A 10,118-nucleotide genomic window follows, 5' to 3' on the forward strand; every position below is an offset into this window, starting at 1 on the left:
GACAGATCCAATAATGATTTGGACAATTTTTTTGTAAGATAAAAAATTGTAATAGAAGAATGAACAAACGAAAGTAAAATACAGAATATAATGCAATGTATATGTAGTATGTACGTGTGAATGTAGTTCACTAAAAACGGTCAGTTTTCTGCACGGACTATTTATTTACATGTTCCCAAACAAGCTCATATAAACAACATAATTTTCAATACAAGTGTTCAACCAAAATGGCATGTTGCTCGATTAGAAGAAAGATATAACTTAAGATGGAAAAGAAATACCAACCACGATCATGTATCTATCAAGTAATATGACACATTCATCTATCTATTTGAAAACTAGGGCGGACAAACCTTGAATAAATGGCAACGCACATTATCACAAGCAACCGATGGGCGGACAAACAAGTCAAGTCATCCGATCTGAGTAACGGAAAAACTCTGAAGACATGAACCAATTATAGAACGAGCAAACTCCTGGAAAATTGTTCAGGCAGCAAAGAAGACTCAGGGTGGTATGCCTGTTCATCACCACCGGACATCAAGTTTACAGCAGGATGCGCCTGGGGAGCCAGTTCTGATCCAGCATCTCCACACTCGTTCCTTCCATCCCGATACACAATGCCACCATTTGGTGGTCACAAACAGTAAAGCATGACGATTTTTTATCATGCGAGAAGTTGAATATGCCAAGTTGCATCAAGAGAACAAGGAACTAAAAGTGAGATCCCCAGAGGCAGGATCGAAGGATGCCTCGACATGCACCGCTGAATCAGCAGGGTTCACCTCCACAGGTTTGCTGAGGAGCTGCACTCCTTGCTTCCAGTATCGGCTATCTGAGGTTAATATCAGCAACACCACTATCAGCATCAGGGTACTATAATAACCATGATTTTCATCACCAGTATCAGTACCAGTCCCAGGGATAGTTACAGATAAAGAATGCACCCGAGAGTGAGAGATGGTTTCTCTACCTGGTCCTGTGCTTAGCACAATGGAGTTCTTCTCGTCAAGCACCCAATCGATCCAAAGTGCAAAACCGTGGCATGTTCCAGCATCAGCAAACTCAATCTACAAAGATCGCGTGCAAATACAGGTTTTACTATGACATGGAAACTTGGCACTTCCCTGAAAACACATGCTTTTATGCCATGCATTTTAGTGCGACACTAGAGACTGAAGCTTCGCTAAGCTATTGTGATTCCGTATCATTGTGAACCAATGATTTGCCAAACCTTGTATCTTTGTGAATTTGAAGTGACCCATACTACAGTTGGAAAAACTCTGATGACTTCCATCCCAGTATCCCACCAGAAAGATAAGAAAGCATACCTTTGTTTTCCCAAAGCAGGAGTGAATAGGCTCAAAAAAGTTGAAGTCCATGAGAGAGTATACTTTACTTAATTTCTGCTCAAGTTTGAATGTATCATTAGTCAACTAAGTGAAATGAAATCTGTGCACAACCCCGAGATATTATTGGATTTTACCTTTGTATGACCACATTGCCATACATAATACGGCAGACAAGGACCTTGCTGCTCTCCAGGAAGATCACCGCAGGCTCCTAAAGTCTCATTAACAACAGAGTGGTCGAAACCCTCGACGTCTTTAAGTCTGCAACGACTCCTCCACAAGTCCTACAGTACCTCAGTAGTTAGAATACAAACTTAGTTCTTGCGCACAACTTAAATATGACAGACTAACCGGAAGAGACATGGCACACAACTTCAGTACTCCTTTACATGGCACTATGAGTGCATCCTTGGATAACATCGGATCAAGCAGAGTTCTTGCATTCCTAAAAGCAAAAATAACAGGAACAGATTTTGGGATCTTCACTCGGTAATACAACATAAAAGAATATATTTCACATCAAAAGCAACTTCATACTGAAATAAGTCAATGTTCACTTGGCCCTCCCATGTAAATTGTGGATTCCATATTCTTCTCATAAAGAAGTAAGAGTAATACTTGGTAAATTCAATAAAAACTAGGCAAATAGGTGTAACATCCCACATTCAGCCCAAACAAACACTGCTTACGTCCATGTAGCTTACAAGGTTTAACTTGGCTGCTACATATGGTTCTCAAAGATTCACATGCTACTGAGCTAGTCAAAACAACCATGCTAGGCTTCCAGCCTAAACTTAGGTCACCTAACCTAAAATAGTGGCAACAATTGAACATAAAGCCTTTTTCCTGGTGAAGAGAATATCAATTTTTGCTCGTACCTTGTTAGTTAGGACATCTGCGACGAGAATTATGGAACGGAGGGAGTACCTCTCTTTTTTAAACTGGTGGTGCATTATTTATTTTTGTGTTACCACAAGAAGCAAACATTTGATAGGACACTGTTTCTCTAAAATTTGGGTTTGAGAACACTAAAGTATAAATGTGAAGTTCAACCATAAGTTACTACTAGATCAACTTTTGCCAGGTCAGAAGAAATCGATGAGGAACACATACAAATAAAGAATTAAAATGTACTAAAAAATGTTGACAAAAGCAGAATATGACTGTAGATTTCTGAACAGTGTGTGAACTTGTACACTGGAAATAAGAGCACAATTTCTATAGTGTGAAGTGTGAACTTGTATGTGCAACATCTATTGACATATTTATGTATTAGAAATAATGCAAAGCTGAATCTGATGGACAATTAACACTAGGGTTTTGAAGTAACAAACCAGAAACGTAGGTTTTGCCATGGAAGCATCCCTTCACCGCCATAATAAAATGGTTCACCCACTAATAAGTTAATCTATAGAGATGAAATGATAAGATCAAGAGACATTCAGAGAACAACAGTATGAATCATTTAACTACTTTCAAATCAGACTACACACCTAGCAGCATTTACCTTCTTATGCTTCAAATCATCCGCGGTAACAGATGCCACTCTTTTACCAATCACTTGAATTTGGTCCATGGAGAAATTGTTAGCATCTGCAACAGCTTGAAGGTATGCTGCACCCTTGTCCCGTAGACCAGGAAACATGGCAATGACTTTTGAAGATGGTGAGAGAGACGAAACTAAGAGAGCTAAGAATATACTGTCATCAGCCACAATACAGGTTTGCGAAGATCTGTCTCTCAGCTGGACAGAGAAACGTTGAAGATGAATAAGAGGATGTTAGAATAACGTACGTAATTTGGTAGGCAGTGTTTTGGTTCATGGGACTAGATACTCCCATTACGAAAACCAATTTAAAATGTTGAATTTTTTTAAAAAAAAAAAATTCTTTAGAATGTACATGTAGGTGTCTTTTACATGTCCTCAAACATTTTGTGAAGAAATAACATTTGTAGTGTCGTAGGCAAAAATGTTTAATTTTTTGTTTTAAAAAAATCTTCAGTGTATATGTATGTGTCTTTTACATGTCCTCAAACATTTTGTGATGAAATAACATTTGTAGTGTCGTAAGCAAAAATGACAAAAGAAGATAGTCTCGCGAAAAGTCATAGCATCGAAAATTGTCTTTTTTACAGAGGTTGCAAAAAATATCCTCTTCCATGAAACTTTATATGGGCGCCTAGAATATGTAGATGTTTTCAGATATTTTTTGACATTTTAAATGTGTTTTTTACAATGGGAGGATTCGTCCTATGAGCCAAAGTGGATTTCCGAGGTAATTTGTATAAAAAAATAAGATATAATTACAGCCACTATATGAGTTAGCATATTGTAATAACATCTTATAATATGAGACAGAGGGAATAGAATGGTAGGTAGCCTAAACCATTGAACTGATCAAGTACTCCAACTAAAAGATATTAGTTTTCAACGAAATTAACAAGACAACAACATAGTTTCCAGATTGCTTAAAAATTAAGAATCCCTTCAGTCTATGCTCAGAGGGACCAGCAAAGATTATGAATTGAGAATTTGAATATGAGTATGAAAGCATAGGTTTTCCTTTTTCAACAGTCAAACTGCACCAGAAACTATTGAGGCCTCAATACATTTTCAAATGTTGGCAGATCACCGGAACTTTGTGGTACTAGCAGATCTGTGGAATTATTTTTTAAGTCATAGGCTGAAGTATTAAATTAGCATCCTGATCTATTCTAACAGCGGAAAACAGAAGTTTGCGGAAATCATGTACGCAAGGCAACAACATAATATTTGAACCAAATGAACTGGAGTACTTACAGCATTTTTCACTACAGTTATCAAAGCTGATCTCCAATATCTATCACCATAAAGTGCCACCCTTTCCGGTAACAATGCTAGCTGGTCACCTTTCAAGCTTCTGTTGCATGCTTCATCATTTGTGTTTAGCAGCTGATATGAGATGCTAGTTAGGTTATGACTAGCCCTTAGAGAAACAATTTGATCTTTCATGACAGGAGCACCTTTCCCTTGTGTAAACCAAACACAATGCTTCCAGTGATCACACCAATCCTTCATGTCTACAAATGGATATAAGAAATTGTTTTGATTAGCTTCAGAAAGAGTAACAGGGTGGGGTCCGAAAAGGTCTACATATCGAACATGCTAAGTTAACCAAATGGCTTCAATACTAATGAATTCAAGGAGCCCAGATGTTCTAACAACACTATAAATCTATAATCATATTCAAAGTGCCCAAATTACTTAGGGGCGAGTTTGGTTGCCTGCAGCCTCCCCGAACAGGCTAAGTGGCTGCAAAAAATGCTTGTTTGTTTGTCGCGCGAATCACTGTTCTGAGCTCGCAACTTAAAGCAGCGTCAGGGCAGGACCGACACGCCTGAATCAGCGGTTTCCACTCGGAAAGGCGCCAGCGGGCGCGAAGAGAGGAACATTGTGAGCACAGGAGTAGGCATGGAGATGGCGGGAGACGAAAAATTGGCGGCGTGGTTTCGCGAGAAATCTAGCGTCACCTCCAGCAAGAGAACAAATAAAACCTCATGTTTCGTCTTGGGCGGCGTCCGCAGTTTAGATCCGCGGCACCGGCAGCTCTGAGTTTGAAATCTCTAGCACCGGCTCCATCCCTCTTGTCCACCTCGTCTCCAGCAATGACTTGTCCTGTTCATCTCCGTCACCCTCTCGTCCCTCTCATCTCAGGCTCCAGCAGGTCGTCGCCATCCGTCATCTCCCATGCCTGTACCCGCCTCCCGTCCCTTACTTTAGGCTTATGGACAATTTTGCCATTACTTATGCAACATCAATTTAGTTAGGACACACAGATGAAGCTTATCATTCAGGCAACAACCCTTATAGTTGTGATTCACAAGAGGTCGGTTCGTCACAATGGTCAGATAATTTCGCATGTTTGAAGGCGATCGAGAGGATGATGTAGAGGATGTTACCCTTAATCGGTATTTTGGCTAATGATGACAGCTAAGCTAGAGATGGACTAATGTTACCAACAGGTGTTATACATAGGTGTCGATGATGCAAGATGGTTGGAGACCCCTCATTTATTGAGAGAACAGTGCCAGAGTTTCTTTTATATTTTTCTATTGCTTTTCTTGAGTCAATAGGAAACACCACACTATTAAGAGAGGTGATCTCAGCGAGCTTGATGGGGATGTTACAAACATCCAAATACATATCCTAACACCAAAATATACCTTCACACAAAACAGAGGAGAGTTTAGCACTTTGGAGAAAAAGCCATTTGAGATTTCCTATTGTCCCGGCCCTGAGTTGGTATGACCGGTTGCCACACCGTCTGGATTGGTGTCGCCTGGTTGCAGCATCGGTTTAAACCGATCCAGTTGGTCTAACCCGGACCACTTGGTTTGTGACCCGGTATACCGGGCCAGGATTAGGGTATACCGGAGCACCCAGTGATGGAGTCGGTTTCACCGCCTTAGTACCGAAAGTGCACAAGAATTTTCCAAAACAACCAGTTTTTCTCCCTTGAGTTATAAAAGGCATTTCTTATTCCATGAAGGGTTAGGTCAACCATTCACATTGCATATCTTGAAGCTCTCTCTCCCACCATTGGTGAAACACAAAACCTTGAGGATCTCGCATTTTCCAAACCAAATACAAATCTCTTTGGGGAAAAGGAAGAGGAAGTCTCGATCTACAATCTTGCCAAGCCATATTTCATTCCCCATTGAGTTCATCGAGCTAGCTTGTTACTCTTGTGTTTGTTGGGATACCCTAGGCGGCTGGGGCCACCCGAAGGCTTTCGGCTTGTGATTTGCCCCATGGAAAGTTTGTGAGGGTTTGGAGGCCGCCTCAAAGCCTACCACTAGTGAGTGAGCTCCTACTTCGTGGAGGAGGATCAAGGAGAAGGTGAGCCTACGTGGTGCTTGGGAATCCTTCGTGGAATCCCACCCCTCTCCAATGGTGACATAGTTCACCCCAAGGGAGCGAACACCGAGCTACATCTTCATCTCCGGTGTGTCTCGGTTATTTCTATCCGAGCTCTTTACTAGTGTTGCTTAAATTGGGACACCATCGTGCTTGAAGTACCTGTATCATCATGTAGGTTGCCTCACCTAGTTTGCACTAGGCCATTTTATTTATCTGCAAAGCCTAAAATTGTTGAATAACTTAAAAGAAAATTTCTAGAACCTATTCAGCCCCTCTAGGTTATCATCTCTATCCTTTCAATTGGTATCAGAGCATATGCCTCTTTTTAAGGACTTCAACGCCTTAAGAGTGAGATGGTTGACAAGGATAGTGAAGGAGAGAATAAAACTTACATGACCAAAGAGGTCAAGGAATTACTAGCCTGGGAACGGACCAAGTATAGACCTAAATGACCATATGAATAAGCTACTTGACAATCGTTTCAAGGAATATCCTCAAGTTTCATGGCATACCAGAAAAAGATGAACTGATTTCATTTAAAACTTGACACCGCAATTGATTAACTCATACATGATGAATAGTTCCATGAACCAAATGCATTGATCCAATTTAAAATATAATATTTTTTGTTGACACAGAGAATTGTATTTTCATGTAATTCAATACTAAAAGCTGTAACATAGAAGATTTTTGGTGTTGCACCAATTTTCATGTCAGTAGAACACTGCAGTGGTTATGAAAGTCATTTTTCTTTTAAATAATAATAACGAACAGTTGATTCTCCATAAAATTCTAGATAAACCCCAAGGCCCAAGTCCAAAATTACTCCAATACATCAGGGAAATGTGGTTACATATCAACTATTATAAATGCTAGTAAAACATGCCAATTATATAAGCGCATCAGTCTAGGGAAATGGAAAATGACACTCTGAATAATGCAAAAACAAATCATGCCAAAAGCCATGATTCTTTAACTAACCATTGACACATTTTGGCAGATCCTCAATACTTGATTGTCTCGCCCATCTAGGAGCAGTTGAGTAGAAGATTGACCCAGCAGAATCTAACTGAAGCACCCACCTGAATTATAAGACACAATATTTATCCAAAGCAGTTTTAACTTTAAAGTGAGAGACTACAAGATGTTATACTTACCATGAAATAATAGCATGAACACATCCATCACCAGTTGTTTTTATCGTGATCTTGGTTTCTCGCTGACTATCTGGTCGTTCCGAAAAGTCAAATTCAAAAACTTTGAAGGGTTCTGACAGCTGGAGCAAAACAATTAGGACATGGGAGGAACATATTTTTCGCATCAGAGTTCAGAACATGCAAAATGAAGTCCATACCAATCGTATCTCGTCTTGTAATGGGTCACACTGCATTGCATGTTGCTGTAGCTTCACGGAAACAATATTTTCCATCCCATCAGGAGTAAGCCAGACACCATCTGCAGCATTTGCTTCATTGTTGTGCAAATCATGCATCTTCCACAAGAATGTACTATCAACTAGCTACGATGCACAACGGCAACAAAAACATTCCAGTATAAACTAATCAAACATTAGTTCCTTAGAAACCATCCAAATGAAATCATTATTAAATAACACGGAGTAAACGGACCTGCCCGTATGTAGTGGCTCGATATGGAACTGTTTTTGGGTTTTTCACCAGTAACATATCATGAGCTTGCTGTAGAGTAGGTATCAGACCCTCACCTAACAGCTCAGAATCAAGAATTTCACTCACCTGTAAAACATAGTATGCTTTGTTCAAACAACTATAATTAACTTTATATGCAACAGAAAAACAAGCCTAATACAACAGAAGTGCTAATTGCTAAGTGAGACCATTCTCAACTGAAATTGTACACTAGAAAATTCATATTTAGTATATAAGGAGACAGTTGAAGAAGCATATTGAAGAGTATGAATACTACACTAGGTCAATTCACTGGATAAATATGGATCGTATTGGAGAAGAATCCCATAGTAGAACAAGAGTGCAAGTTAAGCTAAAACAAAGTCCTACCAGTATATCAGCTGGTGAATCAAGCTCAACTCCAACTTCGAGCTCATCCGACCGCTTATGAAAGACTTTCACCTTATTTTCCATCCCGTTGGCTCTCAGTACCTTCCGCAACAACTTCCCCATCGGAAGGTAGGATTCACATGCTGATACACTACCGCTAGCTTCACCTCTAACATTCCCCAAAGCCCGCGCAGACATCATGGAGAGCAACCCGGTCCCAGCTCTGAACCATCATAAGCATTAGTATCCACTCTGTTTTTTTCGGCTATTATAGATTATATAGCCAACATAGCTGATTTTATTTTCTAAACTAGCATGTCATTAGCACCAAGAAATAGATAGTTGCTCAATCATCTCCATAATATATGAAACAAGACAGAAAGAGGACCAGCTACACGTCCACCTACCCGTTGCAGTTTGAATCAGGTGCTCAAATAAGTAGAGAAGCAAGTGATATTAGATGGTCCAGGTTCAAAGTAACACCCTAACTGCAGCTGCGATTTGGTATACTTTTTAGGCCCCCTTCGATGGTATCTGAGATCAAAGATCTTTCCCATGCCAAAGCTCTAACCATGTTCTTTGATTAAAAGAGATGATTCGATTATTCCCAAAACACCACACCAGGGTCACTCCAGTTGAATTATGTGTTGTTCATTTCTATTGCGCAAGAAACTTCCCGGGAACCCGGCGGATGCTCACCCGATGTCGAGGACGCGGGCGGCAGGGTCGGTGACGGCGGCCTCGATGGCGCGGCGGTAGGCGCAGTTGCGGGCAGCATCGTTGAGCATGTCGAGATAGGAGGTGGCGGCCAGGAGCTGCCTCTGAGCTGCCGGCGTCTTCATAGGAGGCGCTGCCCCCTCCCCGTCCACTTCCTCGTCAACGACGAGCCACTCGGAGTCGCCGGTGAGCGGGTTGAGGCGGAGCTGGAAGGCGCGGGACGGCCCGGCGGCGGTGGAGGCCATTCTTCGGCGGCCTAGGAGGACGAGGAGGTGGTGGGTGGCGGGGCGGTGGCGGGGCCAGGCCGACGAGGCCGCCGCCGTTTAGGGTTTTGCAGGCCACGGGGTTCGCCGTTGGGGGTGGCGATTTCGCGAAATGGTACCTGGAGACGCACGTATTTCTGCATTGAGGGCCTGCTTCAAATACTGGTGTTTCTTCAAGGGGCTCTTCGCACGAATCTTTTCTTTTTCATTTTAACAATGGAGCAGGGAAGAAAAGACAAATTGCTCTACAAGTGATACAGAAAATTGAATGTTGTGTTGTCTTTAGTAAGTACACGGCCACACCCAAGTCACCGTTCCATGTCGTATTTTTTTGTAGCCACTTGCATGATTGTTGAGCTTCATTCTTTCGCGACATTTTTTTATATCTTCTATACTCTTAATCTATGAAGGAAAGTTTACTTGGAATTCTCTTGCCTCTTGTCAGCATCGGTCGTCGAAGGACATTCTATCAATTGGAACCACGGTCCAAAAACAATGCGGTGTGCCGCCCAACAAAGCAAGGTGGCCTTTGTATCTTGAACCTTGATAAATTTGCCGTCGCTCTTAGGCTTCGTTGGCTTTGACTCGAGTGGATGGACGATTCTAAGGTTTGGATTGGCCTTGGAAACACTTGCAATGACAATGACCGAGAAATGTTTGAAGCAGTAACTCATGTCAACATTGGTGATGGAGAAAGGGCCAAATTTTGGTCTTCCTTGTGGCTTTTCGGAGGTAGACCAAAAGACACCGCTCCAAAGATTTACGCTATTGCAAAGAAGAATAACATCTCGGTCAAGAAAGCCTAGGAAAATGATTCTCGGGTCGCTAACATTGAGTTGGAGCAAGGTTT

The 10,118-nt window shown here is 41.4% G+C and overlaps 1 protein-coding gene across 1 annotated transcript; it reads right to left on the reverse strand.

Moving 5' to 3' along the window:
• Positions 1–126: 126 nt before the first annotated feature.
• On the reverse strand, positions 127–9,271 carry LOC124684959 (protein arginine N-methyltransferase 7). Its single transcript, XM_047219219.1, has 14 exons — positions 8,988–9,271; positions 8,289–8,511; positions 7,881–8,006; positions 7,607–7,771; positions 7,410–7,528; positions 7,234–7,334; positions 4,153–4,412; positions 2,860–3,096; positions 2,687–2,760; positions 1,704–1,797; positions 1,487–1,636; positions 1,332–1,406; positions 974–1,070; positions 127–835 (listed from the first exon to the last, which is right to left on the reverse strand). The coding sequence occupies exons 1-14, from the start codon at positions 9,248–9,250 to the stop codon at positions 699–701; spliced, it is 2,121 nt and encodes a 706-aa protein (XP_047075175.1). The 5' UTR covers positions 9,251–9,271; the 3' UTR covers positions 127–698.
• Between the last annotated feature and the right edge of the window lie 847 nt (positions 9,272–10,118).

This window comes from Lolium rigidum, chromosome 1 (genome assembly GCF_022539505.1).
Source record: "Lolium rigidum isolate FL_2022 chromosome 1, APGP_CSIRO_Lrig_0.1, whole genome shotgun sequence".
Taxonomy (NCBI): Eukaryota; Viridiplantae; Streptophyta; class Magnoliopsida; order Poales; family Poaceae; genus Lolium; species Lolium rigidum.

Bases quoted from the DNA above. Each gene is read 5' to 3' on its own strand.
- LOC124684959 (XM_047219219.1), bottom strand. From the start codon at position 9,250: ATGGCCTCCACCGCCGCCGGGCCGTCCCGCGCCTTCCAGCTCCGCCTC. The intron at 2,761-2,859 runs GTAAATGCTGCT...TCATCTCTATAG, and splicing joins ATGATTTGAAGCATAAGAAG to ATTAACTTATTAGTGGGTGA. The intron at 1,407-1,486 runs GTAAAATCCAAT...AAACTTGAGCAG, and splicing joins GGCAATGTGGTCATACAAAG to AAATTAAGTAAAGTATACTC.